Source organism: Lethenteron reissneri, chromosome 15 (assembly GCF_015708825.2).
Source record: "Lethenteron reissneri isolate LAM-NWPU_2019-01 chromosome 15, ASM1570882v1, whole genome shotgun sequence".
In the NCBI taxonomy this organism is placed as follows: domain Eukaryota; kingdom Metazoa; phylum Chordata; class Hyperoartia; order Petromyzontiformes; family Petromyzontidae; genus Lethenteron; species Lethenteron reissneri.
The window spans coordinates 171,593-199,366 of NC_083793.1; the positions used below are offsets into that span (position 1 = coordinate 171,593).

A 27,774-nucleotide genomic window follows, 5' to 3' on the forward strand; every position below is an offset into this window, starting at 1 on the left:
CTAATCTCAGCTCGTTACCTGTATAAAAGACACCTGGGAGCCAGAAATCTTTCTGATTGAGAGGGGGTCAAATACTTATTTCCCTCATTAAAATGCAAATCAATTTATAAAATTTTTACATGCGTTTTTATGGATTTTTTGTTGTTATTCTGTCTCTCACTGTTCAAATAAACCTACCATTAAAATTATAGACTGATCATTTCTTTGTCAGTGGGCAAACGTACAAAATCAGCAGAGGATCAAATACTTTTTTCCCTCACTGTAAATGAGTAGATGGATTGGTGAGTGTGTAGCAGGTTTCATCCCCTTCCACAGATCACAACCAGAAATATTTATAACCAATACCCATAATCTTAAACCCTAACCCTCTAACCCAACCCATCCCTAACCTTAAGTGCTAACTCTAAAACGCTCCAACCTTAACACTAAACACAACACCTTACCCATAACCACAAACCACTAAACTTCAACCACTAAACCTCAAACTTAACCATACACTCAAACGCAAACTCATGAAACCTAAATTAAGAGTACATAGTCCAACCTTAAAATAAAAATGAAACAATATTACGCGGCTTAAAGACACTGACGCAATTATTAGTAAAGAATTTACTACAGAGTTCACAGTAAATTCCATAAAACATTTGGATAAATTAGATTGTCAAAGTTAGTTTCACAGCGATGTCACATTCATAATCGTCAGAAAGGCGAGAAGTGTTAATGAATGGCTGGGTTCACATGGAGGGGTCATCCTTGGTTCCGGGACATCTCCAAGAGCTGGGTGAATGCACCCTGCCCCTGTCTCTCCCACACAACGAGGCAATGCCGAGAGAAGATGGATTTCAATTGTTACACATTACCCACTATGACGCATGGATCAAAAACATGGACACTGGTATAGAAAATGGAACAAAAACTGAAGAGTGCACAGACGTATGGAGAGGTGTGCCTCCTCAGAATTACACTGAGAAAAAGGAGAGAGGAACACGTGGATTAGAGAAAACGCCAAAGGTTCGAGACATCACGTCAACTGTCATGAGAAGCAAATGGGCTTGGGCAGGATTCGTCACGGCCAGAAGGGAAGATGTCCTGTGGTCGAGACTGGTAAAGAAATGCAGCCAAAGGAGGAACACCTATCTTGGAGATGGAGCATTTTAAATTGACATGTATACTAGGAGCTAGATGGGTCGTTGCATTACCAGGCAGTGGCAAATGGCACTGGATTGGGGAGCCCTTCATCCAGCAGTGGACTGACAATGCCTGATGATATGTTTGTGTGTCCGCACCTAGCCTCGTACAAGCATCGGAGTGTGTATATAGAATGTATGTCATGTATAGTAGCTTCTCGGTTTGATTGAGTCGACCGAGAAGTTGCCCAGTCCCACACATCAGTCAGAGAGCAGTGGTGAGGATCCAGTGACACGATCATTAGAGAAGCTGTCCATGATGGACCTCGATGACATCAAAGCAAAGATCAAGGATCTGCAAAGGAAACGCCATCAAAAAGTGAGAGTGAGGGTGGAGGTGATATTGGTATTGGTGATGATGATGGTCTATGTATGTTGACCTTTTTTTCACTGTATGTAGCCAACCGTGCTAATCGGTGATGATGGCGATGGCGATTATGGTGATGACGATGGTGGTGTTAGTGGTGGTGAATGTGATAGTTATGGTGGTGATGATGCTGATAATGATGGTGGTGTTGGTTATGGTGGTAGTAGTGATGGAGGTGGTAATAGTAATGGTGGTTGATGGTAGTGATGGTTTTATTTCGATTTAAAGCTTTCGTGACTGCAGGGATTCATCTTCTTGGTTCTTTCGGTAAAGTCACGTAGAAGGGAAGTAATAAAATAATAAAAATAAAACATAATAAAACAATTCTCACGACGTTTCGGCCACAACGCAAGCAGCCGTCCTCAGGTGAAAACCAGGTCCGTCGAGGCGACAGAGTCTGAATGAAACAGCACACGAGCTTGGAGCATATATATAAGCTGGGCGCATTGACAAAGGAATTTGCATATCAAAAGGAATTTAGCATATTTATGCAAATTCCTTTGTCAATGCGCCCAGCTTATATATATGCTCCAAGCTCGTGTGCTGTTTCATTCAGACTCTGTCGCCTCGACGGACCTGGTTTTCACCTGAGGACGGCTGCTTGCGTTGTGGCCGAAACGTCGTGAGAATTGTTTTATTATGTTTTATTTTTATTATTTTATTACTTCCCTTCTACGTGACTTTACCGAAAGAACCAAGAAGAAAAAAAAGTGATGGTTTTATTGATGATCATGATGATAATTTTACCTTCATCCAAATTGTCGTAGATGTCAGAGTCCCTGCAATAAAAACAGGAAGGCCAGTTTTTACGTGTCCATAACGCCCAATCCCACAGAGAGTTTCCTTGTCTGACTCCCCTTCAATCCCAGTGAGAGTGTCTCCTCGTATCAAGTGAAACTGAGCAGCCTCGGAGGTTGTGTTTGTTTGTGATTGTTGTGGTCGTATTCACATTGGTTGTAGTTATTGTATCCATGGTTGTAGTTATTGTATCGATGGTGGTTGTGATGGTGCTTTTGGTTGTTGCTGCGCTTATGACTGGCCATTGTGGATGTGCTGCTTGTAGCGATTGTGGTTGCTTTGGTTGTGATTGTTGTGCTTCTCACTCTTGGTCCGGTTGAGATAAGTGCTCTCTGGGAATATACCCATCTGAAGACACAGAAACACAGGGTCAACGTTGAGGTACTGCCTCTGATTGATTGCTTGTGACTACTCGTAGTTGCGCATGATTTATCGTGGCTGCATGCACTTAAACGTGATTTGTGTCACACTTCATCCCTCATTTCCGCACTTCGGGAAACTCCGCTGTGGTTCAACCGCAACTGCCAAACAGCAGCCTTTTCTGAAGATTTTTGCCTGTGCTGAATAAATGCTGCCAAATTAATTCACTCCCAGAAGGCCATGCGGCTGACGAGGTGTGTAAAGAACGCCCCTTGTTTTTAACATGCGGAGCGACGGACATGGAAAGCGGACTCAGCCCTGTCTGCGCATCAGTCATGGTGCGTATATTCTCCACAGCGACGCTACTTAGGGCCACTTTGACTCTCTCAGTGACAGAGAGTTGGTGTCACTGTCTCTTCCTTTGCCGAATACAAATCACTCGCATCGACCGCAAGTGTGCCCTCAAGCAAGCAACACTTGTGTTGTTGCTCAAGTGTTGGTCGTGGTTACGTGTGGTTACTCGCGATTCTTTGTGATTGCTTGTGGTGGCGTGCGTTTGTTCGTGGTTGCGTGTGATTGCATGCTCACATTTTCCCAGGCGGTTGCGGCACAGTGCCCGCATCTCATCCGTGTTTTGTACGAGGTCAAAGGTGTCGCCCTTTGACCCCGAGAGGTCAAGGCGCCCCAAGGGTCGGAGGTCACGGAGCAGCGAGACCACAGAGAGTGTGGGGAGGTCACCAGAAAGCTGCAACCACCACAACTATTACAATCACCACACCATCCACTATAACCACAACAATCACTATAATCACCAGCATCACAACAATTACTGTAACTACCACCACAACAAACGCCGATCACCACTAAGTGGTGGGTCCTGATGTCACCACGGCGCTTGTGCCACGCCAGGTGCACTCCAAGGCCACGTGAAGTGTAAAAGGCTCGCTGACAGGTCACGGGTCAGACCCAGTTGCCACGGGTTGACTGAGATGTCTGACAGATGTACCACCTGTGCCCCCTACTTTTCCAACATGCTGCACTGCACTCCATTCATTGTTGTGAGTGTCGCTCCTCTGCCCTCCACTGTAGCTGGAGGGCGACTGCCTCCGATTTCCCAGAAGCGTCCGTCACACCCCTCCTCCATAGAGGCCAATCTTGACACCGTTTGGTTACCTGTCTTCGGCAAGTCCGCTCAGCTCCACATCCTCTCAGTCCATCTCTTCTCCAGCCCATGCCATGCCTGTTCAGCCCCTCTATCTGGCCAAACACAAGTTGCTTGAGCATGTGGTGGCTCGGCATGTGGGCTACATGATCCAGCCAATGCAGCCTCACCTGCCAGAGCTCAATGACGGGAATTTGTTCAGATCTTTCAAGAATTTGTGAGCTCCTCACACTGCAGCCTGGTTAAACCCAAGATGGATCATGCGCAGGCCACCCTTCGTTTCTCACTGCCGCAGCTGTTCCATTAGAGGTTTCTACGTTGTGCAAGCAGAGCGAAGGGAGGGCATAACTGTCCGAGAAGACCTGGAGCTTCGTGTGGAGTGACATACTTGGTAAATTCCACACAGCGTTACACAGCTGATGAAAGATAATGCTGCTCTGCTGATTCAGAGTGACACCTCTGTTGCCAAAGTGGAGTTGGTCATAAACACACTGCCCAGGTAATGAAAAAATTATCCACTCTTCGCAACTGCCCCATCGCTCATTGGGAGTTGAGGGGATGGAGTATTGGATGTCACAAAATACCCAAGCAGGTGCTTAGTTTTGGTGCGACTGATGGTAAGGCACCACCTTTTAGTGGAACACTCCAGGTTCAGCAGCAGAACCTCCAACTCCTTCTCAGAGTGGCAGTAATCACCAGATGATCAGCATGCAAAACATGGTATGCTGATGAACATGGTATGCCCAGGTGGGGCCATCCCTTGACCCCACCCGGGCATCGATCAGCCTCCCATTGTGTATCTTCCAGATGGAAATTCGACTAGTACAGCCATGGGAAGTTTCTCAAACTACGTGGTCGGAGACGTTTCATAATGTGGGAGCCAGAGTAGATCTATGTCGCGCCCCAAGGTGAACAAGGAATGGCTCTGACTCCTGGCCATGTGGCTTTTAATAACTCGCAACCACATCTGGTATACGGGGATGGTCGTGGTGAGGATGGTGGTGATGGTGGTAAGGAATTATTTTAAGAACTTACGAATAGTTTCATGCTCTTTAAATTGAATTTTTTAAATGTTATGCTTTCTAAAATATTGTTTGCTGTATGATTTTGTGTGTTTGATATAATTGTGCCTGGGATGGCAGATTTATGCCAGAAAGATACCAGAGAGCAATAAAAAATCAATTGTACTTGACTATCACCTTAAACTTTTTCCGGGCCTCCCTCTCTTCCCGCTCTCTTATTTTTCTCATCTTCTCTTCTGCCTTCTTGTCTTCCTTCCTGCAGCAGCAGCAGCAACGTCATCGCATCTCATTATCTCACAGTGGCGACACTCGCACCTCGCAGCGAGAACAGCCTGGGTTCGATTCCCAACTCAAGTGTCTGTATGTGTGGCCTGTCCTGCAGTGTGTGTGGCAGTGGGGAGCGGTGGTGCAGCAATTAGCGCGCTGCACTATGAACCCGGCAACACGAATTCGATACCCACCTCACGGCAAACACCAGTGACAATTATCTGAACCGCTCCTCGGCCTGCCCGAGGTCGACAAAGGTGGCCGGACATGGTGCTAGTCACCCACCCCCCCCCCCCTCGTGTGCCGTGCCAGCCTTCATAGGTGCTACTTGCGAACGGCACTTGCCCCAACAGTCTGTTAAGAGACTACATGGGGGATCTTTGTCTTTGTTATGAATTCTAGATTTGAAGTTTTAGTGACTGCAAAGATCCATACTCTTTGGTTCTTTCGGTAAAGTCACGTTGGTAAAAATAAAAATAAGAGATAAAAATAGAAATAAAAAAGAAATAAATAAAAGTTAATTAAATCACGACGTTTCGATTGCAACACAAGCAATCATCATCAGGTGTGAAAATCACAGCTAGAAAGTTTTTACTAAAGTGGGAGAAATGTCGGGGCTAAGGAGTTTCTATAAGTGTGGACGTCAGGGACTGGGACGTGAGACTGTGTGGGGGGGGGGAGTGGGCGGGGCTAGAAGCGAGAGGTTGAGGGAGAGACGCGCGGGGGGGGGAAGTGGGCGGGGCTAGAAGCGAGAGGTTGAGGGAGAGAAGTGCGGGGGGGGGAAGTGGGCGGGGCTAGAAGCGAGAGGTTGAGGGAGAGAGACGCGCGGGGGGGGGAGTGGGCGGGGCTAGAAGCGAGAGGTTGAGGGAGAGAAGTGCGGGGGGGGGAAGTGGGCGGGGCTAGAAGCGAGAGGTTGAGGGAGAGAAGCGCGGGGGGGGGAGTGGGCGGGGCTAGAAATGAGAGGTTGAGGGAGAGAAGCGCGGGGGGGGAGTGGGCGGGGCTAGAAGCGAGAGGTTGAGGGAGAGAAGCGCGGGGGGGGGAGTGGGCGGGGCTAGAAATGAGAGGTTGAGGGAGAGAAGTGCGGGGGGGGGGAGTGGGCGGGGCTAGAAGCGAGAGGTTGAGGGAGAGAAGCGCGGGGGGGGGAGTGGGCGGGGCTAGAAATGAGAGGTTGAGGGAGAGAAGTGCGGGGGGGGGGAGTGGGCGGGGCTAGAAGCGAGAGGTTGAGGGAGAGAAGCGCGGGGGGGGGAGTGGGCGGGGCTAGAAATGAGAGGTTGAGGGAGAGAAGCGCGGGGGGGGAGTGGGCGGGGCTAGAAGCGAGAGGTTGAGGGAGAGAAGCGGGGGGGGGGGGGAAGTGGGCGGGGCTAGAAGCGGGGGGGGAGTGGGCGGGGCTAGAAGCGGGGGGGGGGAGTGGGCGGGGCTAGAAGCGAGAGGTTGAGGGAGAGAAGTGCGGGGGGGGGAGTGGGCGGGGCTAGAAGCGAGAAGTTGAGGGAGAGAAGCGCGGGGGGGGGAAGTGGGCGGGGCTAGAAACGAGAGGTTGAGGGAGAGAAGCGCGGGGGGGGGAGTGGGCGGGGCTAGAAGCGAGAGGTTGAGGGAGAGAAGCGCGGGGGGGGGAGTGGGCGGGGCTAGAAGCGAGAGGTTGAGGGAGAGAAGCGGGGGGGGGGAAGTGGGCGGGGCTAGAAGCGGGGGGGGGGAAGTGGGCGGGGCTAGAAGCGGGGGGGGGAAGTGGGCGGGGCTAGAAGCGAGAGGTTGAGCGAGAGAAGCGGGGGGGGGGGGGCGACGCAGCGACGACTGCAGTTACAGTCGATGTTGGCGCCCAAAGCAAAATGTCAGCGCTGCTAAGCGCTGGGGATGCAATTGACTCGGTAAAATAGACTAGTACCTGTTAAATAAGATGGGACAACTATGCGCAGTTAAATATTTTTTACCTGGTTAATAACATCTTTCCAATGATTGCTCAATGTGTACCCATCTTCACGGTTGAAGGTACGTCTGTGTTTGTATATCTGGATGGCTTCATGAACAAACCTTTGATGGTAGCCAAACGGTTTGCAGAGCACCTTGGTCTCGGAAAAAACAATATCATGAGAGCCCACAGCGTTGTAACAATGATCAGCAACGGCGGAAGAAATAGTTTTGCCGTGTTTCAGGGCAAGGACAACGAAACACAAGAAGCAGTAATGAGTGAGTGATGAGTGGCATCACCTGACTGAGAGACGCAAATCCTGAGACTCCACGTCATCATACACCTCATCTACATGGAGACACGCGGAGACACAGCCAGCACAACGTGAACCTCGTCCACTATGATACATGGAGACACACGAAGATACACGGGGACACAAAGATTCATGGAGACACGAAGAAAAAAAGAAACACGGGGATATGGAGAAATTAAAGCATGAAATCTAATCTTGATAATCACAGAGACAAAGAGAGACCCACTAGGATCATATACACATACACAGAGAGACACTTTGAGACAAAGACACATCGAGACACGGGGACAAGGAGACCCAGAGACACTCACCGTCTTCTGGAGGGACGTCTTGATCTCTGCGAGGAGACATAAGGAGACAAAACACAGACAAAGACACATTAAGGCACAGGGACACAGGGAGGCAAGTGGACACACAAAGAAATGAAGACAGAAACACATGGAGACACAGGGACACATTGAGACACAAGACAAGACAAAGATCCCCCATATAGCCTGAACGGAGTTTTGGGGCAAGTGTTGTTAGCGACCACCTATGAAGGCCAAAGCGGCACACAAGGGAGTGGGTGGCCAGCACCACGTCCAGACATATTTGTCTCCCACACACTGCACCAGGTACTCATTGAGGTTGAGTCAACCCAGGGGAGGCCCAGGACCGGTTTAGATAATCGGGGAATTGAACCCGTGTCGCCAGGTTTGTAGCTACCACTCCCAATATTGGAACACAGCTACAGACTGGGACACACTGAGACATCCAGAAGCACATTGAGACACAGGGACACACAGGGACACATTGAGTGGTATGCAAATGGTGTGTCAGTGGTGAGTGGTGTGTGTGTGGTGATTGATTTGTGAGTTAGCAGTAAGTGGTGAGTGAGCAGTGAGTCAACAGTGAGCAATGTGTGAGTGGTGAACGAGTCGTGTGTGAGTGGCGAGTGAGTGGTATGTTAGTGGTGATTGGGTGGTGGGTGGTGTGGTGAGTTAGTGATGAGTGGTGAGTCAGTGGTGAGCAGTGAGTGGGTGGGTGGAGGAGGAGTGGGTGAGTGAGTCTCACTCCTCGTCCTGCTTCTTTACGCTTCTCTTCTTATCACGTCTCAGGTTGATGCCTTTGAAGATGTTCCAGGTCTTCCCCTTTCCACCACTCACAATCACAACCACCACCAGCAATGCTACCACAACTACTACCACAACTGCCTTCACTCAAAATCACCAACACAACAACCACCACCACTACTACCACGACTATTACCACAACAACCAGTCCATTTATCCGTGTCCCCATGTCCCCGTGTCCCCATGTCCCCATATCCACATTTCTCTGCATTGCCGCTCGTCTGCATGACCCCCGTGATGCTGTGTCTCCATGTGTCCTAATGTCGCCACAGCCCCGTGTCCTTTTGTCCCCTTGTCTGCATTTATCTGCATATCCGCGTCCCCATGTCAGTATGTTTTCTTTGTGTCCGTGTCTACATAACCCCGTGTCCCCACGTACGCCTGTTTCTTTATCACCATGTCTGCATGTACCCGTATCTTAGTGTCTCCGTGTCTTCATGTCTCACCTGCTGCCTGATTCTGTCTCGTCATCGTCGGCGGATGGAAACTGATCACCTATATCGAAATCATCAACAACATCATCATCAGACACCATTAAGTCATCAACACCAACAGCAGCATCAGCATCAATGCAACTGGCCTCCCGGTTACAACTCTGGGACCCATTTTCCAATTACAAGGTCTCATGTCTCACATTTGATGTCTAATTGGTGTTTGAACATCTTAACACCTGTATTCATGCCAAAAAGTGTGAAGCCTTTTTATCATTCAATGTCTCCCTGTGTCTCCCCGTGACTCTTAATGCCTCCATGTCTTCCCGTGTCTCACTTTGCTTACCGGAAGCATTTGCTCTGAAAAACAAAAACAAAAAACATTCAGTGATCATGGCGATGGTGGTGATGATGGTAATGATGGTGTTGGTTATGATGGTGGTGGAGGTCGTAATTATGGTGATAATGATGGTATAGTGATGGTGGTTGTGGTGGTGGTAGTGATGGTGGTGGTGATGATGATGTTCGTCTCACTTCGTCTCCTCTGCCACGTCATCATAGATATCTTGGCTTGAGTCCATCTCAAGATCCAGCAGATAAGTCTCCACCAGCCCCACTACAACCACCACCACCAGTAGCACAACCATTACCACCACAACCACCACATCCACCAGGCCCACTTTAACCACCATCAGAACTACACAAGTGAGTGTTGCTTATGAGTGGTGAATGAGTGGGAAATTATGTGTTTGTGTGTGCGTGTTTCCTTGGCAGTGGTGAGAGTGGGTGGCTGTGCGAGTGGGTGGCTATGGGTGCTGAACGCCTCACCGCTCCCCGTCTCGTTCCTCACCACCCACGTGCCCTCGGGGGTGCCCGTGAGCAGCAGCACGGCGAGGCGCTCGCCCTGGCGCACGCCCAGGTCGAGGCGGCCGGACGGGGCAGAGCCGCGGCTCGCCACGGCCACGTGCAGCGCCGGCGTGTCGATGCCAACCTGCCGCCGCAGCCACAGCAGCCACAGCAGCAACAGCAGCCACAGCAGCAACAGCAGCCACAGCAGCCACAGCAGCAACAGCAGCCACAGCAGCAACAGCAGCCACAGCAGCCACAGCAGCAACAGCAGCCACAGCAGCAACAGCAGCCACAGCAGCAACAGCAGCAACAGCAGCCACAGCAGCCACAGCAGCAACAGCAGCCACAGCAGCCACAGCAGCAACAGCAGCCACAGCAGCAACAGCAGCCACAGCAGCAACAGCAGCCACAGCAGCAACAGCAGCAACAGCAGCCACAGCAGCCACAGCAGCCACAGCAGCCACAGCAGCAACAGCAGCAACAGCAGCCACAGCAGCAACAGCAGCCACAGCAGCAACAGCAGCCACAGCAGCAACAGCAGCCACAGCAACCACAGCAGCCACAGCAGCAACAGCAGCAACAGCAGCAACAGCAGCCACAGCAGCAACAGCAGCCACAGCAGCCACAGCAGCCACAGCAGCAACAGCAGCCACAGCAGCCACAGCAGCAACAGCAGCCACAGCAGCCACAGCAGCAACAGCAGCCACAGCAGCCACAGCAGCCACAGCAGCAACAGCAGCCACAGCAGCCACAGCAGCAACAGCAGCAACAGCAGCAACAGCAGCCACAGCAGCCACAGCAGCCACAGCAGCAACAGCAGCCACAGCAGCCACAGCAGCCACAGCAGCAACAGCAGCCACAGCAGCCACAGCAGCCACAGCAGCCACAGCAGCAACAGCAGCAACAGCAGCAACAGCAGCCACAGCAGCAACAGCAGCAACAGCAGCAACAGCAGCAACAGCAGCCGCCGCAGCAACAGCAGCCACAGCAACAGCAAGTGTCAAGTTGATGTTGGGTAACCCGGTGAGAACTCAAGAGGCCAAGATAGACGAGTCTCATTGGAAAAGAGACTTGGGTTACCAAGACGACAAAAACTAAACAAATGAAGAGTCACAACAATGAGGCAAATTGAAATCAAGACAAAAAGAACTGCCCGTTGAAATTGAATTAATTTAATGTGAAAAAAATTGTCTCATAAATTACTTTTAAAAAGCATTCACTGCAAAAATACTCAACATAACCTTCGTCATTCTCATGAGGCTGCTGTTGATGATGATATATGATTCTATATCTTCATCATCAGCATCATAATCATCGCTATCAGCATCAACATCACGTAGATTATAATCATGATGATGAGGCAGCTGCTGATGATCATGCTGCTGACGAGGCTGCTGCTGATGATGACACTGACGATGATGAGACACCATCATCAGTGCCATTATCAATGAGGCATCATCAACACGAACATCAACAGTCTCATCATCAGCAAGAGCAGCAGCTTATTTAGAATCATGACCATCATCATAAACATCAACTACCACCATCATGCTGATGCTGCTGCTGATAATTCTGTTAGTCTCACCTTGTATTTCTTCTTCATCTCCGTGTCTCTCCGTTCCCTCTCCTTGGCCTCCTTCTTCTCTCTCTCCGTGCGTTCACGCACCGTCTCCTCACTCAGCACACACACAACTTTACTCATCACCCGGCTATATGCACACCCGTACACTCGCACACTCACCCGTGAACTCACTCTTGTACACATGTGTAAGTGTGACTTCCACACAAATTGGTACTATTTTACAGACCCCAGAGGGGAGGGATGATGGGCGTGGTGCTGGCCACCCATCCCCTCGTGTTCTTTGTTAGCCATCACGTGTCCCTGCTCATAGCACTTGCTCCAACAGTCGACTGAAGACTACACTGGGGATCTTTGCGTACCTTTTCTCCTCTAAGTCTTCATAAAAGTCTTCATACACGTCCTGCGGGAGGGAGAGGACACAAGGCGAGTCCGAGTGAGAGTACGCGCACACACGTACGTGCACATACGTGTATGTGAGAGTTGTTTTGTACATGTGAAGTATTGGAAATGACGGCAGGAACTTCTTGACGGGTAACACACTTTTATTAAATCTTGACGTGTCACAATACAACGTGTGGTCTCTATTCTTCTGACTATACACTCCACTTAACTCGTGTAGACTCTATGCCTCTGGCTACACCCAATGCACTTGACTCGTGTAGACCCTATGCCTCTGGCTACACACCATGCATTCGACTCGTGTAGACCCTATGCCTATGGCTACACACCATGCATTCGACTCGTGTAGACCCTATGCCTATGGCTACACACAATGCATTCGCCTCTGGGTTACACAGAGTCCCGGTCCCGTTAGGACAGCGGGACTAGGTACCGCAGGGCCCTATCTCTTCATCCCCGTCTTCATTCTTCGCTGGTTACATACTGCCTTCACGCCTGTGTGCATCCCCTTTTATAGCCCCTGCTCACGGGAGACGGAGCTGATGCGGACGTCGACGTGAGCATCGCTCCTTAGTTAACCAATGACGACGCGCTATCTCTACGATCCGTTTTCCCCAGCGCGTGTTAACACTACTCAACCAATCACACCGCGCTGCCACCCGATCACTCCCTCTCAGCGCGTCACCGGCACACAGCCAATCAGCACCACGTAACCCATGACCCCGCGCTGACCCCTGATCCTCCACCGTCAGCGCGCGTCACCACATACACAGCCAATCACTACGCGCTGGCACACGATCCCTACCCCAGCGCGTATCACCACTACACATGCATACGTGTGTGCACATGAGTTTATATGTACACGCATGTGCGATTCAACTGCCGCCCCGGGAGATGGAAACGGCAACCTCTGGATCGCAAGTCCAGTTCAGATGCCCACCACCGCCACCGCTGTGGTAGCAGTGGTTGTCATGGCTGCCTTCTTGTCTCCACTAAATTCCAAACTCACCATGTTTGCTGCGAGAGACATTTGTGCAGCTAACCGGTTTGGTCATCGCAGTTACCGGCAACACAACAAACACTGGTGTCATGAACCCAGTGAGGGTGCGCGAGAGCGAGGGTGTAGGGAAGGGGGCGCAGAGCCCCCTGTGTTACCTGCTGCTGCTCCTCGACTTCGGCGGCCGGGGCTTTGCCTCTGGTGGAACTGGCTGCAAGTGTGGGGGGTATGGGGAGACACAGGGAGACACGGCGAGACAGAGAGACACGAGGATAAGGGGAGACATAACGAGACAAGGACTCGGGGAGACATGGCGTGATAGGGACCCAACGAGACACGGGGAGATACGGGGACATGCGGGGAATCACAGAGAGACACCATTAATTAGCAGAGAGGAAACCCAGATGACATCAGGTGGGATATGTCTGACCAGCTCAGGGAAGCTCAGCAGGTGTGAGCCTGGAGAATCTCGGATGGGCAACCACCATGTATAACAGGTACTATAGGCTGCTGCTGCTACTGTTACTGCAGAACTACGTGTGGAATAGTGGCGCAGCAGTTAGCAGCGACCCGAGTTTGATTCCTGCTTACGACTCAGCCTCAAAATGAGTACCTGGTGTGGTGTGTAAACATCGCCACTGGGGAGACAAAGGCAGCCAGGCGTGGTGCTGGCCACCCACCTCTTCGAGTTCCGTGCCGGCTTTCATAGGTGCTCACGAAAAGCACTTGCCCCAACAGACTGTTAAAGGCTATATGGGGAACTTTGTATTTGTATGTGCAAGTGGGGAGCAGTGGTGCAGTCGTTAGCACGCTGCGCTACAAACTCAGAGACCCGAGTTCAATTTCCCCCCACGTCCAACATCAGAGGCAATATTTTGCTTGATTCACTAACTGGTGCGATGTGTACGCATCACCACTGGGGAGACAAAGGCGGCAGGGGTGGTTCCGGCCACACCACCCCCTCGTGTGCCATGCCAGCTTTCATAGGTGCTCACTAACAGCACTTGACCCAAGAGTCAATTCAGCCAATACGGGGGATCTTTGTCTTTATGCACACGCATGCCCCCCACGTACCAGGCACCTCCGGTCTCGGTGTGGGCAGAGGGGGTGCGGTGCCCCTGCCGGGCAGAGCTGGCCCCATCATCCAGGTTGGGGGGCCAGGCAGCTCCACGTCATCATAGTTCTCCTCCACCAGTTGCGCCCTGAGCACACAAAACACACACACACACAAAGGTCCCCGTATAGCCTCAAAAGACATTTGGGGAGTGTGTCACACTGAGACCCACAGATGCACATAGAGGCCCATAGAGTCCCACATATGCTAACCCTAATCCGTCGTGACTCAAACACTCCATTGCCCTGACTGGCGAGATAAAGCATACTCTACCCTCGCGTCGTCGGGCGGCCCTCACCCCGCAGTGAATTGACAAATGGGCTGTGTGTACGGTACTCACGTTGGGACCGTTGCCTTGGTTATGAGTGTCATGGTGGCCGGGAGAGAAGGGGGAGTGGCTCCCATTGCTCCTAGCAATGAGGGGGGGGGGTGTTACCCACAATGCTATGCTGGAGAAAGAACGGCCATTTTGCATGCTTAACATGAGCAGCATTATCCATACAATTCATCAGCAGCAATATGAATAGTAGTAGCAGCAGCATCTCCACCATCAGCAGCAGAATCAACAGCAGCAGCATAAGAATCATCAAAATCACCAGCATCATCAGCTTTGATAATTATCATGAGCACCATCATCATTAGCAGAAGCAGCAGTACCACCACCATTACCACCATCACCGGTACCATCACCACCCCCATCACCACCACCATAAACCACAACAACAACAAATAAGGGAGGGCATAACTGGCCAAGAATACCCAAAGCTTTGTGTGGAGTGATAGGCCAGGTAGCTTCCACACAGCGTTACAAAGCAGGTCATTAACGATTGTGAGTAGAGGGTCAGGGACCCCAAAAGCATGAATAATAACCCAGAGCCCTAGTCTATTGATTGTATCAGACTTTGACCAGGTAAATAAGGCAGAGAAGTTCTGTTTAAATTCTATACACCTCTGCTGTAGTAGACGGATGGAGAATATGGCATCCATGCAGGAACGCCCCAGCCTGAAACCATATTGGGGCTTTGCAAGCCTCTCCTTAGCTTGCCTGGGCCACAAGGGCATCATTCCAATCCTGCAGAATCCGTCCTGTGTCCAGACAATTGTAATGATGTCAAACAGAGCAGCCTGGAGACCAATACGACCCTCCCTCAGCAGTTTGCTTGGGAGATCATCTCTGCCCGACGCTGATCCTGGACTCAGGCGCTGAATCGCCTTTTTGCACTTGTTCAACAGATGGTACCTCAGACTGCCACTCACAGGAGGTCGCTACTTCTTCAAATATTTGAGGCATAGAAGCTCCAGCAGGGTCAACCCCACCTTGCCCCATGATATTATCTGAACTGAGGAGTTTTTCTTCCCCCAATACCTCACATCACCACCATCGGCACCACCACCACCACCACTATCATCAACACCACTATCATTACCACCACCACTATCATCGACACCACTATCATCATCCACAACAACATTTCCACTACCCTCACCATCACCACCTCCACCGCTGTTCTTACCTCGCGTGGCCACTTGAGCCCGGAATCGGCTCAGCTCCACACTTGGAGGTCGCGCCGGTTTCTTTGGCGCCTGGCCAAGCAGTAACGGCTTTGGCAGCACCTTGCGAGGGGGTGCAGGCCCCCTCAAGAATCCCGCGGGACCTCCATTGGCCTCCTGTGTGAGCTGAGCAGGGGAGAAGGTGTCAGCGGTGGATCTTTTTCCGGGTCCTCCGGTTTTTCCCTCCACATTTAGAATTATGCGTCTAGATGATTTGGCTGATATACATTTCCACATGATAAGCCACTTCATTGAGCTATAATTTGTGGCCAAGTCACTCATATTGGCGCATTCCCTGTCCCAAACTCATTAAAATGCAAATCAATTTATAACATATTTGACATGAGTTTTTCTGGATTTTTTGTTGTTATTCTGTCTCTCACTGTTCAAATAAACCTACCATTAAAAGTATAGACTGATCATTTCTTTGTCAGTGGGCAAACGTACAAAATCTGCAGGGCATCAAATACTTTTTCCCTCACTGTAACTAGTTTTGCACAGCACTCAAAATCAATTGAGTATCCTTGTTGGAACGCGTGTTCTGCCACTGCCAACAGTTTTATTTGTATTTAATATTCCTTTGGTGTTCTTTTAGTCTCGTGCTGATCATTCGTCCTGTCTGACCCACATAGCATTTTCCACAAGAGCAATTAATCCGGTATTGGCAAGTTCTGTTTACGTGACAAACCTTACTTATTGGCTGTGTCGGTTGGTGGCGGGTTTGACGACACATTTATATCTACGCGATCTCACCGAAAAAAAAACCCTCTATTGTTGATATTGGTTGCAAAAGCCTACATGTTAAACGCGCTAGCTAAATGTACAAGGAATGCTGATGATATATACCGCTGATGATGTTAATCTCTCACCGTTCCTCCCGAGGTCCCTGCTCCTCCCCTCTTCCACCTCTTCTCCCCTCCCTCCTCCTCCTTCCCGCCGGTCCTCCCTCCACTCTTCACACTCGCGATTTGAGCCCTCAGCTTTGCTGCCAGTGGAGACACTGCCGGCGGAGCCCCGCCCCCTCCCAGCGTAGTCCCGCCCCCTCCCAGCGTAGTCCCGCCCACCCCCGATGTTGCCCCGCTCACCGCGCTGCCAAACCTGCCGACACCCACCCCAACGCTGGCCCCTCCCACTGCGGGCCTAGCTCCGCCCGTATCATCCGAGGCCACGCCCACCCGGTTGCCGCCAAACTTGGCTCCACCCCCTCCGAATTTGACCCCGCCCCCGACGCCGTCGCCGCTGCTGCAGGCGGAGGCCGCGTTGTCGCCCTCTTTGGCCCCACCTACTCCATCCGTAGCCCCGCCTGTCACAATCTTAGCTCCGCCTACTCCTTCAAATTTGGCCCCGCCCCTTCCTCCAAATGAGGCACCTCCATCTGCCTCATTAGAGGCACCGCTCCCCCCGGGTTTGGCTCTGCCTGCAACGTCCATTGGCACGCCCACTCCAAACTTCGCTCCACCAACACCCCAAACTTTGGCCACGCTCACTCCTCCGAATTTGGCCACGCCCCTTCCCATGCCTCCTGCCCCATCCGAGGGGCCGCTCACTTCGTACGGCGTCTCCCCCACACCTGATTTGGCCCCTCCCACTTCTGGCTTAGCTCCGCCCATACCCCACATTTTGGCCCCGCCCACCGCTTCAGAGGCCCCGCCTACTCCAAACTTTGCTCCGCCTCTTCCAAACTTGGCCCCGCTGACAACTTCTGAGCCCCCTCCCCCATCTGTAGCCCCGCCCACCTCGGATGAAGCCCCGCCCACCCCTCCAAACCTGGCTCCGCCCCTTCCGGTGAAGCCAACCCCCACACCACCCCCTCGTGCAGAAGCCCCGCCCCTTCCAGGGAAGAAGGGGGAGGAACCGGAGAGTTTGGGTCCCGCGGAGAGGGGAGGCTGGGGCACGGAGGTGGCCCCGCCCCCCGCCTCCTCATTGTTGAAGCACGCCATGAGCTTCTTGATGTCAGGGGCCGCCTGAGAAACACGCACACCACACACACCATGAAGACACCACACACGCCATGGACACCACATGCCCCACGCATGCCACGCACACACCACACGCGTCATGCACGAGGTGCGTTGCACGCTTACTGGTATAATCGGCTGTCAGTTCCCAGTCACCGGTAATCGTTTCCAGTATAATGTCAGAAACGAATGCACCGATGGGCACTGCGCATGGACGTACAACCCGCATGGTAGCCCAAGTCACCGCTGGTTACATTTCTCCCCGTTTCTCCGTTAAAAGGTACAGGTGTGTCCCTGTAACGGCCTTGTGTGATGCCGCAGCCGCGAAGCCGCTCTGCGGGCGGCCCACCTACGACCCCCTCACCAACCCGCCACACAAACACTCACACACCCCCACATACAGCCTCGCGGGGAAGTCGCCTGGCCCACAGGTTTTCACCCAGGAGCCCCCCCCCTCGTAGGGGGGGACATTCTCCACGGTTTTCCCTGAGGCTTTCCCCAGGCTGAATTACACTGCGGCGCCGTGGATCAACGTGGAAGCACAGGATCACGACGAGGCTACGCAGCCACCGCGGATAGAAAACACACACGACACACACGGATCAGCGGGCAGAGAGGGGGCGGAGCCACGTACGGCGGGAAAACGGGTCGCCCCTTTAATGTAGAAGGCAAAATGCGGACGTCGCTGAGATCAACGGTCCGAGTAGAACTAGAGTACAGGTGAGCGATCTGATTGGCGGAAAAGCCCAGCGATCTCATTGGCCAGCGGGTCGGCGCCAAGTTATCTTTGATGTAGGTGAAAATAAAAGGGCCGTAGAAAGGGCAAGAGGCTCTCTTCTGCTCAAGTGGAGATCGGGGTAGTCACCTAGCCGGCCACTGGAACGTCCGTGAGACGTGTCTCAGCGCAGCCAGGCCCCAGGAGGACTCTGTGCAACCTCACCCCTCCGCGGCTCCCCACACATCCGAGGAGAACCATGAGTAAGAGAGAGAGTTGGGATTTAGCTTAAAAGCCAAAAGGAGTTTAAGTCCTAACAGACTAGGTAAACCGGGTTCAGACCATCGGGAGATAGGTTAGTCCTGCCTTGCTGATTCCGACTGATTCGGTGAGAGTGACTCGCAGACGCGCCGAGAATAAATCGTTAGTAATTGATCACAGCCTCGTGTGAATTCTACGAGTGTGAGGGAAGTGCATGGTGGTGTGTGTGCGCTCGCCGTAACGTGTATGGCTCGGCGCACAGCGTCCCGGTGGAAGAAACGCTGTGCCCGCAGGACTCCGCGAGTGCGCGTCTCGTCCTGTGGCCCCTGACCTCCGCGCTGCGTGTGTGTGCATAGGCGTGAACGACGGGTTAATGCGCGGATCTGACCCTCTATTCGGTTATCATTATGCTTGCGCTGCGTTAACTGTTTAGCGTGTGCCCACGGTGAGCGACGGCAGACTCGCACGGGTACACGTGTGATTATTCATACGGCTTTGGTTTAGTGCGTGCCCACGGGGGGTGTTGAAAGTGCGTGGTGGTGTGTGTGTGCGCTCGCCGTCACGTGTGAGGTCGGTGCTTCCGCGGGTGCACGCTTCGTTCTGTGGCTGCGGACACCTGTGCTGCGTGCGGGCTCACACCCACCGCGATCACCCGCCCCCACGGCCCTTTAAACGAGCGCTATCAACCGCCCACGGCGGCCGCGCGTGTACGAGCGACGTCACTGCCCTCCGACCTCTGACCCCCCATTCAGCGCGTGTGATTGGTGCGCGGGGTCGTGAGAGCGGAGACGTCACGTTTGAGTGGCGGTGCGTACACGTGCGAGGGCCGTGGTGTCCCAAGGGAGTCTCCTACTAATGTTTGAGGGGATGCACTTGGAGAGTGGGGGTGAATGGCCCGAGGTGGCCCAGGGTCAGCCAGGGGGGAAACGGCAGCAGCGAGGGAAGAAGGAGAGGAGAAAGGGGGAGAGGAATCGGGGGCCAACAGCCCTGACACTTGCTCACGTCACAGCTGGCGGAAGGTCACCCACTCGGCGGAGCTAAAACTATTCCACACCTACCAGACGACTTGGAAGAGGTAGGCATACCCACATTTTACCCCACCACATGCGACCTGCCGATCGACGTGATGTTTCTGTCGTGACCCACCAGTCGATCGTACGGGGCATGTGTTTACTGCGAGGGAGAGCGGGGCAATGGCAGTGGGTGGCCAGGTGGAGCAAGGAGGAGGACTTTGCTGGGCTGCGGGGGGGGGGTGCTGCTGCACGTGGTCGCCTGTAAACCAGCACTGTAGCGGCAGCAGCGAAGGTGGAGGCAGTACAGGAGACCCTTGAATATTATCTTGGGGGTTACGTTCTTGGAAAGTGACGCGAAAGCCAAAACCGTGATATTCAATACTTAAGAAGCCTTACCTAAATAATGTGGTTCGGTACACGACTATGCAAATTCAAATAAGAACTGTATTAAATCTTCTTCTTCTTCTTATATATAAAAGTCTCCGCGCGTTCGCGCTTGCGGGGGATTTGGCTCTCGGACGGTGGGGTTTAAGACCGAAATAATTTGCCAGCCGGCATGCCCTAAGCCCCGTGGTGGGAATAGGCTATTCCGTTTTCCCATCCGTAAACTTTAAAGTAGTTTAATTAACACATTTGTGCCGTTTCTATTATTCAATATTTACTTATTGCACGACATCGACCGTACCAACTGACGACAATTGCGTGGGGGGGACGGACCCTACCAAGTGCTGCGAGTTCACTCGAGCTCACGGGGGACATTTTCTTTTACGCGTTTTACAGCCAACACGTACACACATAACGCTGCGGACATTTCTTCACAGTGTCATGTCCTCTTCGCCCCCCCCCCCCCCAACACGATGCGTCCAGTTTATACTACAGACTCCGTAGATAATAATATTTTACTGCTTACATAGCATTATTCTTGTACGGGCAGGGGATGCTGGGGAGGGGGGGTAGCGGCCCAGCCCCGAGCCTGCAACGTGCCAACTCCGCCGCCTCGCCAATGTAGGCCAGGAGGGGGGGCTACGCATGGCACAAGGCCTCAACACGCCTATGATAAGTACAAATGTCCTTGCTTCTTACGCTAACAACTCAAGCCCATTGTTTACTATTGTTAAACACATTAGTTGACAAACATTACAGATAACAACTCAGGTTCATTGTTTACCATTATGAAACAAATTGACATGTTACAATAATTATGTTCGTGTACACAAAACTGTTTTTGGATTTTTGGGTCGCTCAATTTCCCCTTTTTTTGCTGCGCTTTTATAACGCTGCCACGGTCTACTGCCAGTCTGTGATTTCTGCTTATTTCTTCAATGCATTTCTATTGTTTCCATCGCTTGCGTCACGCTATTTACTCATACGTAGTACTGCGATACTGATAGCTGTGCCATCATCGGGGATTGCTGTGTCCGTCGATGTGTGTGTGTGAGTCCATGTGTGTATATTTGAGTCCATGTGTGTGTGTTCATCCATGTCTGTGTATCTCAAGTAGTTGTCTGTGTGTCACATGTGTATGTGTGTACGGCTGTGTGTATGTCAGTCTATGTATGTATGTGTGTGAGTCGCTGTATGTGTACGTCCATATGTGTGTGTAACTCCATGTGTGTGTATCTCAAGTGGATGTCTATGTGTGTGTCAGTCCATATGTGTGTGTGTGTCTGAGTCCATGTGCGTGTGTGTTAGTTGCTGTGTGTGCATGCCTCCATGTTAGTCAGTGTAAGTCCATTTCTTTGCGTGTTTGTAGGCCCATGTGTACGTCTTAGTCCATGCGTGTGCTTTATTGACCTGCTCAAGGCCTATGATACCATCAGTAGGCCTGGCCTCTGGGTTGTTCTTCGTGCTTTCAGAGTCCCGAACCCACTGCTCACCATCCTTAATGACCTTCATGATGGTGAGCGGCCCCGCGTCAAACTACGTGGCTGTGAGTCAGAGCCATTCCCTGTACACCTTGGGGTGCAACAGGGATGTCCTCTGGCTCTCACATTATTTTACATATATTTGGACCACGTAGTTCCTGAAGCCTTCAATGGCTGTACCGGAACAATTTCCATCTAGTACAGATACAATGGGAGGCTGATCGATGCCCGGGTGCGGTCAAGGGATGCCCTATTGCTCAACCACGTTATGTATGCCGATGATCTGCTAATTGCTGCTCACTCGGAGGAGGAGTTTGAGGTGCTGCTGCTGAACCTGGAGCTTGCCACCAAGAGGTGGGGCCTTACCATCAGCCCCACCAAAACTAAGCACCTGCCTGGGTATTTTCTACCATCGGACACTCCACCCCCACAACTCCCAATTGGTGATGGGGCAGTTGTGGAGACAGTGGAGAGTTTCCCTGGGCAGTGTGCTTATGACCGGCTCCGGTTTAACAGCAGAGTTCTCACTCCGAATCAGTCGAGCTGCAGCATATTTTCATTGGCTGCGTAACGCTGTGTGGAAGCTACCTGGTCTATCACTCCGTACGAAGCTTCAGGTCTTCTCGGCCACGGTCATTCCCTCCGTTCTCTACGCTTGCGAAACTTGGACCCCCCTAATGGAACATCTTCGCCGGTTAGAAACATTTAGGCTGGCCTGCCTATGATCCATCCTGGGTTTAACCAGGCTGCATTGTGTGAGGAGCTCACAAATCCTTCAAAGATGTGTGGGGGTAGAGATAGGTGGTGGCGTTCACCCTCGCTGGGTAGAGGGCAGGTGCACACCAGCTGGCATGACGGGAGAGTGGCGTGGCTCTTCAGCGCAAAGTCGGCAGGCGACTGACCATCAGAATGTAAGTACGGCAAATGTAAATATGTGGATAAGCAAGCTACATAGGTTATGCGTAGGAGAATGGTATTTTAAAGTGCACTCTACCCCTATCACGACTCCATTCTGAGACATTCCACTATCACTACCTCCAACCCTATCACTACCCTCACTCCAATCACTATTTGCACCCCGATCACTATTTGCACCCCGATCAATACTCCACCTGTTTCAGTAGCTCTACAGTCTACCCCTATCAGTAGCCCTTCCCCGATCACTACCCCGATCACTCACTCTCCAAACCTCCGATTAGCACGATTGGTTATGTACGGTGCAAAAGTTCATTACCCCTATCACTTGTCATACGTTATCACTACCCCAATCACTACCCATACCCCGATCACTACCCCGACTCCTATCACGACTCCCCACTTCCATCGCGAGCCTTAAACTTATCAATAGCCCTACCCCTCCCCCGGCTCCCATAGCTGTAGCCCTCGCTCTTCTCGCCGCGGTTTCTGCCGTTTCCCTGTTCTACAGGAAACTTGCCCTTCCTCTCCCGACCCCCACACACGAGGGCGCCAGGGGGTGTGTGTCTCCGTTAGATCCACTGAGCCTGAAACGAGTGCTGTACTACCTGCTGCGGAGTAAATCATCGGCGCAGGGATACAAAGGCGGCTGGCCTTCATAGTTGCTTGCTAACCGTACTTTCCCCAACAGTTTGTGTAGGCTAGACGGGGGATTTTTGTCTTTTTGTGTACGTACACTGAATAAGTACTGTCCTGTTGTCTCTCCCGGTACTCGCCAGGGCGTCTGTCTCCGACTGCTGCCGAGTCGTTCCACCTTCTCGGTGTCGTTCCACCTTCTCGGTGTTGTTCCACCTTCTCGGTGTTGTTCCACCTTCTCGGTGTTGTTCCACCTTCTCGGTGTCGTTCCACCTTCTCGGTGTCGTTCCACCTTCTCGGTGTCGTTCCACCTTCTCGGTGTCGTTCCACCTTCTCGGTGTCGTTCCACCTTCTCGGTGTCGTTCCACCTTCTCGGTGTCGTTCCACCATCTCGGTGTTGTTCCACCTTCTCGGTGTTGTTCCACCTTCTCGGTGTTGTTCCACCATCTCGGTGTTGTTCCACCTTCTCGGTGTTGTTCCACCTTCTCGGTGTCGTTCCACCTTCTCGGTGTCGTTCCACCTTCTCGGTGTCGTTCCACCATCTCGGTGTTGTTCCACCTTCTCGGTGTCGTTCCACCTTCTCGGTGTCGTTCCACCATCTCGGTGTCGTTCCACCTTCTCGGTGTCGTTCCACCTTCTCGGTGTCGTTCCACCTTCTCGGTGTCGTTCCACCTTCTCGGTGTCGTTCCACCTTCTCGGTGTCGTTCCACCTTCTCGGCGTTGTTCCAAGAACGCAACTTCTCTCTGCCTCTTTACGAACGTTTCAGTTTCATTTGCTCCGTCGTCGGGCGGCAGCGCGGTGGTGACACTTGCACCTCACAGCCACAATCACCTGGGTTCGATTTCCAACTCGGGCACCCCCTTGTGTGGAGTTTGCATGTCCTCACCTTGTTCTGCATGGGTTTCCTCCCATAGCTAAAAACAACACGCACAATGTAACTGGTATTGGCCAAACATCGTAATGCTGAACAATTGCCTGCAATTTACTCAATTGGGATCACACAGAACAATATCAACATCACCCTGCGGAAACTTGACAGGACCCTCCTGAAAGGGAGTGTCGAGAGTTATGTGAGGAAATTATAGAACCCGGAGGAGAACCACGCAGAACTGAGGGAGAAATTACAAACTCCACAGAGACAGGCGCCCGAGTCGGGAGTTGAGCCCTGGGGCTTGTGGCTGTGTGGCGCACGTGTCACCCTCTGCGCCACCCCTCTGCCGCCCATGTCATGAGATTGATCCTCGTGTCTCCCTTCAACAATCGCCCTCGGTGTATCTGCCGAATGTTCTAGTCGTGTCTCCCTCCAATCGCCGCCGCCAGTGTTGAGCGAACTCACTGGCATCGTACTCGAACACTGCTCTTCTCTATCCTGAGCCGCATTTTGCAAGCATGAAATGTTAAGTTCCCCTCTCGTTTCCTGCTGTTAAATTCTATCGCTTGCAATAAGGACCCGGACTGTTAGAAGAGTTCCTTTTTACGGTACCGATAACCACATGGAAAACACCTCGAAAAACCCCGGCTATCGCCACACATCTACAATGTCGATAGCGACAACGCACTCGGCTTTGAACTGAGAAATAAGAGCAGCTGCCACCGCGGTGGTGGTGGTGGAGGTAGTGGGCAGAAGAAATTGACTCACAATCCAGAGGTCGCCGGGACCCACCGCATCTCGGCGCGGCGGTTGTGACCCACTGGGGCCGCTTCCTCAACCCGCCAGCGCTCGTGTGCCCCAGGCAGTGTCCGTGGGTGCAGTCGATCGGCAGGGCGCATGTGCTGGGGGGTAAGATGTGGGTACGTCCACCTCTTTTACTCAAATTACACTGTAAACGGATTCCTGACTTTAGGAAACAGTTATCGATTCTCAAAACGGTTATCGATTCCCGTTGAACCAGCCTCGTCAATTCCGATTGTTATAACATTCTGTCGAGATTTATACTTAATCTACAGCCTTTGATTAATCCACTGCTGCCTGAAGGCCTCCCCGCACCATGTTTGACAATTCTTCCTGATGCTGGTCATTGTGAGCTCATGGTGAAGGGAACCCCTTCAGATATCACTCGCCACTGATGTTAGCCGTGGCCAGGCATCAAACGAAGGTAACTTCCTCGTGTTTATATGTCTTTACATAAATGGCAACGTACTGTACTGCTCAATGAGCAATGAAGCATCAGTGCTCCTCTGTTTACAACCCTGCAGCAGCCCCAGTGGTGGAAGTTCCACATTCCTCTGGCGGGGGGCGCGTCTATCCATAGGACAACCGCGTTTTACTTCCCCACAAAGTGGTACTCAACCACGGTTCTAACTCCCGCAACCTTCCGATTGCAAGCTGCTCGCTCTGCCACTGAGCACGGTGTGTTTAAGAGGAACAAACCCTGACCACCACCACCATCACCACCACCATCACCACCACCACCATCACCACCATCACCATCACCACCGCCATCACCACCACCATCAGCAGCAGCACCGCGCAGCAACAGGCAGCGGCGAGGTGACCGCTGCCGTCATGCGCGTGATGGCAGCGGTCATGAATTCAATATCGAGGTCTGCTGCTGCTCGCCACGGGGAGAGGGCTTCGGCGGAGAGAGTTCGTTGGGCGCTGCCGCCCGTCCACACGCGTCACTCAGCGGACACCTCCTGACATGCACGTGGACCTTGGTGTCTCCACACCAAGATCCACGTGTCGCCTTCACAGGCTGTTGGGACAAGTGCTGTTAACAAGCACCTATGAAGGCCGACACGGCACACGAAGGGGTGGGTGGCCAGCACCCCACGCCCGGCCGCCTTTGTCTCCCCAGTGGCGATGTTTACACACCGCACCAGGTACTTATTTGCGGCCGAGTCGACCTAGGGGTTCGTAGCGCGACGCGCGACCCGCGAGACACGAACACTTCACATCTTCAAACGGAGTTCTTGCTCGGACGCGCATCGAGACGTCCAAACTAATCTCCCACAGCCCTGAGCCGTGGTGGAAATTCCGCATTCCCAGGGCGGGGACGAGTTTCCCCGTAAAACAACCGTTATTGACTTCCCCACACTTGTTTACATTGTGTACACACAGACACAACAACCACATGTGTTTACATTGTGTACACACAGACACAACGACCACACGTGTTTACATTGTGTACACACAGACACAACGACCACACGTGTTTACTAAGTCGCGGTGACATCACCACTACGCCTGTGCCAGGCTAGATGCACACACATACGCTTCCACACATAGTCTACTTATATACACACACACACATACTTACATATGCACTCATACATACACTCGTACACATACACACAAGGTACACATACACATTGCTACACAAATACACTAATTAGAGCATGGGCAACAGTTGTGACTGTAAGAGCTGTTAGTAGCGGAGACCGCTACACTCACCATGATCTTCACTTCCCAAGCGACTCGCATCTGAGGGGCGGGGCCATATCTAGAGGGGGCAGGGTGGGCGTGAGGGGCGGGGCTAGTGAAGTGAGTGGGGGAGGGGAATGAGGGGCGGGGCTAGTAAAGTGGGGGGTGGACGTGAGGGGCGGGGCTAGTAAAGTGGGGGGGGGGTGGACGTGAGGGGCGGGGCTAGTAAAGTGGGGGGGGGGGGTGGACGTGAGGGGCGGGGCTAGCAAAGCGGGGGGTGGACATGAGGGGCGGGGCTAGTAAGTGGGGGGGGTGGACATGAGGGGTGGGGCTAGTAAAGTGGGGGGTGAACGTGAGGGGCGGGGCTAGTAATGTAGGGGGGTGGAAATGAGGGGCGGGGCTAGTAAGGAATCGGGATCTGTATTTAGACTGCAGGAGGAATCCGATGAGCTATGAAGCTCGTTTTACAGTTCTCCAGTACTGGCGGGTCAGAACATTACAACGATAGGAGTGCAAAGTATAGGAAAGGTAAACAAATCACTTTAATAAATATATTTTTTTTCATCTGACCAGGTAAAGCCCACTGACTGAGCGATTAGCTTGTTTTTTTTTTATCAGAAGCGGCCTGGCCACAAATGATAGCTCAACAAAGTTGCCTTATTACGTGGAGATTTATAGCATAAAAATACTCTAAATAATCTAGACGCATGATGCAAAATGCGGAGGGAAAACTGAAGGACCTGGAGAAAAATCCACGCGACCACGAGAAGAACATACAAACTTCAAATACACAGGCGTTCCGGTTGGGATCGAACCTCCGATTCTCCTCCATACCTGGCTGAGGAAGATAACGTCACACCACCGTGGCGCCCCTTGACTAAACAAAGTATTGACGTTACAATTGCATCATCAATTCCCAAGCTTGGCGAAGGCAGTTAAAACAGCAGCAAACACAGTCCCAGACCACACCAAGACAACGTACAGTCCCTCAATAAAAGTGGACATTAAAATGTTACTATCGATACATTAAGAATCTAATTTACAAATCACATTTGGTAATGTGGCTGTATCCAGATGGGAAAAGGAATGGGCGGGGCTATGTGAGTGGGTGTGAAGATAATATTCGTACAGTACAGTAATACGAATCAAGATTACGGTAATAACATTGATGCTTACTTAAAGGTCACACGGACGGAGTCTGATTAGTCATTTTGAGGAGGGTCCCCGCTTTGGGTTTTTGTCATGAATTATTTCAGCAAATCAATGATAAGTGTGTATTGTACGTGGGCGGAAACCGCAGTGCTCGTACAGGAAACCCACGCGTGCGAGGGAGCAACCCTCGATCCCCAGAGAGGCGGCTGCTCCCCACGGGGCGGAGCGAGGCCTGGACCGCAGGAGGCTGGCGAGATGCTCCCATCTCAGGCTGGCCCTTCTCCTCACTGCATCATTCATCATCATCGCCGCTCCAGAGGAGAGTGGTGCGGTGTGTTTTACACCTTGACCGATTGGACAGGACGGGTCCGTCGTCATCATTTGGCGATAATTACCAACCATAAAACGTAACTATCAAGGAGTTTAGAGATGTTTCAGGAAAGGAAATGCTGCTCTGCAATCCAAATGTAGCGATATGCA

General features: G+C 52.1%; 1 protein-coding gene across 1 annotated transcript; it reads right to left on the bottom strand.

The window, feature by feature from the left end:
* On the bottom strand, nucleotides 1-26,220 carry LOC133342534 (FYN-binding protein 1-like). The gene is made up of 20 exons (XM_061551698.1): nucleotides 26,173-26,220; nucleotides 16,284-17,378; nucleotides 15,378-15,540; nucleotides 14,204-14,273; nucleotides 13,824-13,951; nucleotides 12,908-12,960; nucleotides 11,713-11,753; nucleotides 11,357-11,447; nucleotides 9,751-9,913; nucleotides 9,457-9,538; nucleotides 9,269-9,282; nucleotides 8,938-8,986; nucleotides 8,433-8,519; nucleotides 7,691-7,716; nucleotides 7,366-7,414; nucleotides 5,074-5,152; nucleotides 3,301-3,457; nucleotides 2,658-2,700; nucleotides 2,302-2,333; nucleotides 1-1,482 (listed from the first exon to the last, which is right to left on the bottom strand). The coding sequence occupies exons 1-20, from the start codon at nucleotides 26,200-26,202 to the stop codon at nucleotides 1,475-1,477; spliced, it is 2,460 nt and encodes an 819-aa protein (XP_061407682.1). The 5' UTR covers nucleotides 26,203-26,220; the 3' UTR covers nucleotides 1-1,474.
* Nucleotides 26,221-27,774: the final 1,554 nt, after the last annotated feature.

Excerpts from the sequence above, each read along its gene's own strand:
- LOC133342534 (XM_061551698.1), bottom strand. The coding sequence starts at position 26,202 with ATGCGAGTCGCTTGGGAAGTGAAGATCATG. Across the intron at positions 7,717-8,432 it reads GTAAAGAAGCAGGACGAGGA|AGATCAAGACGTCCCTCCAG; the intron begins GTGAGACTCACT and ends GTCTCCTCGCAG. Across the intron at positions 2,701-3,300 it reads CCGCAACCGCCTGGGAAAAT|ATGGGTATATTCCCAGAGAG; the intron begins GTGAGCATGCAA and ends CTGTGTCTTCAG.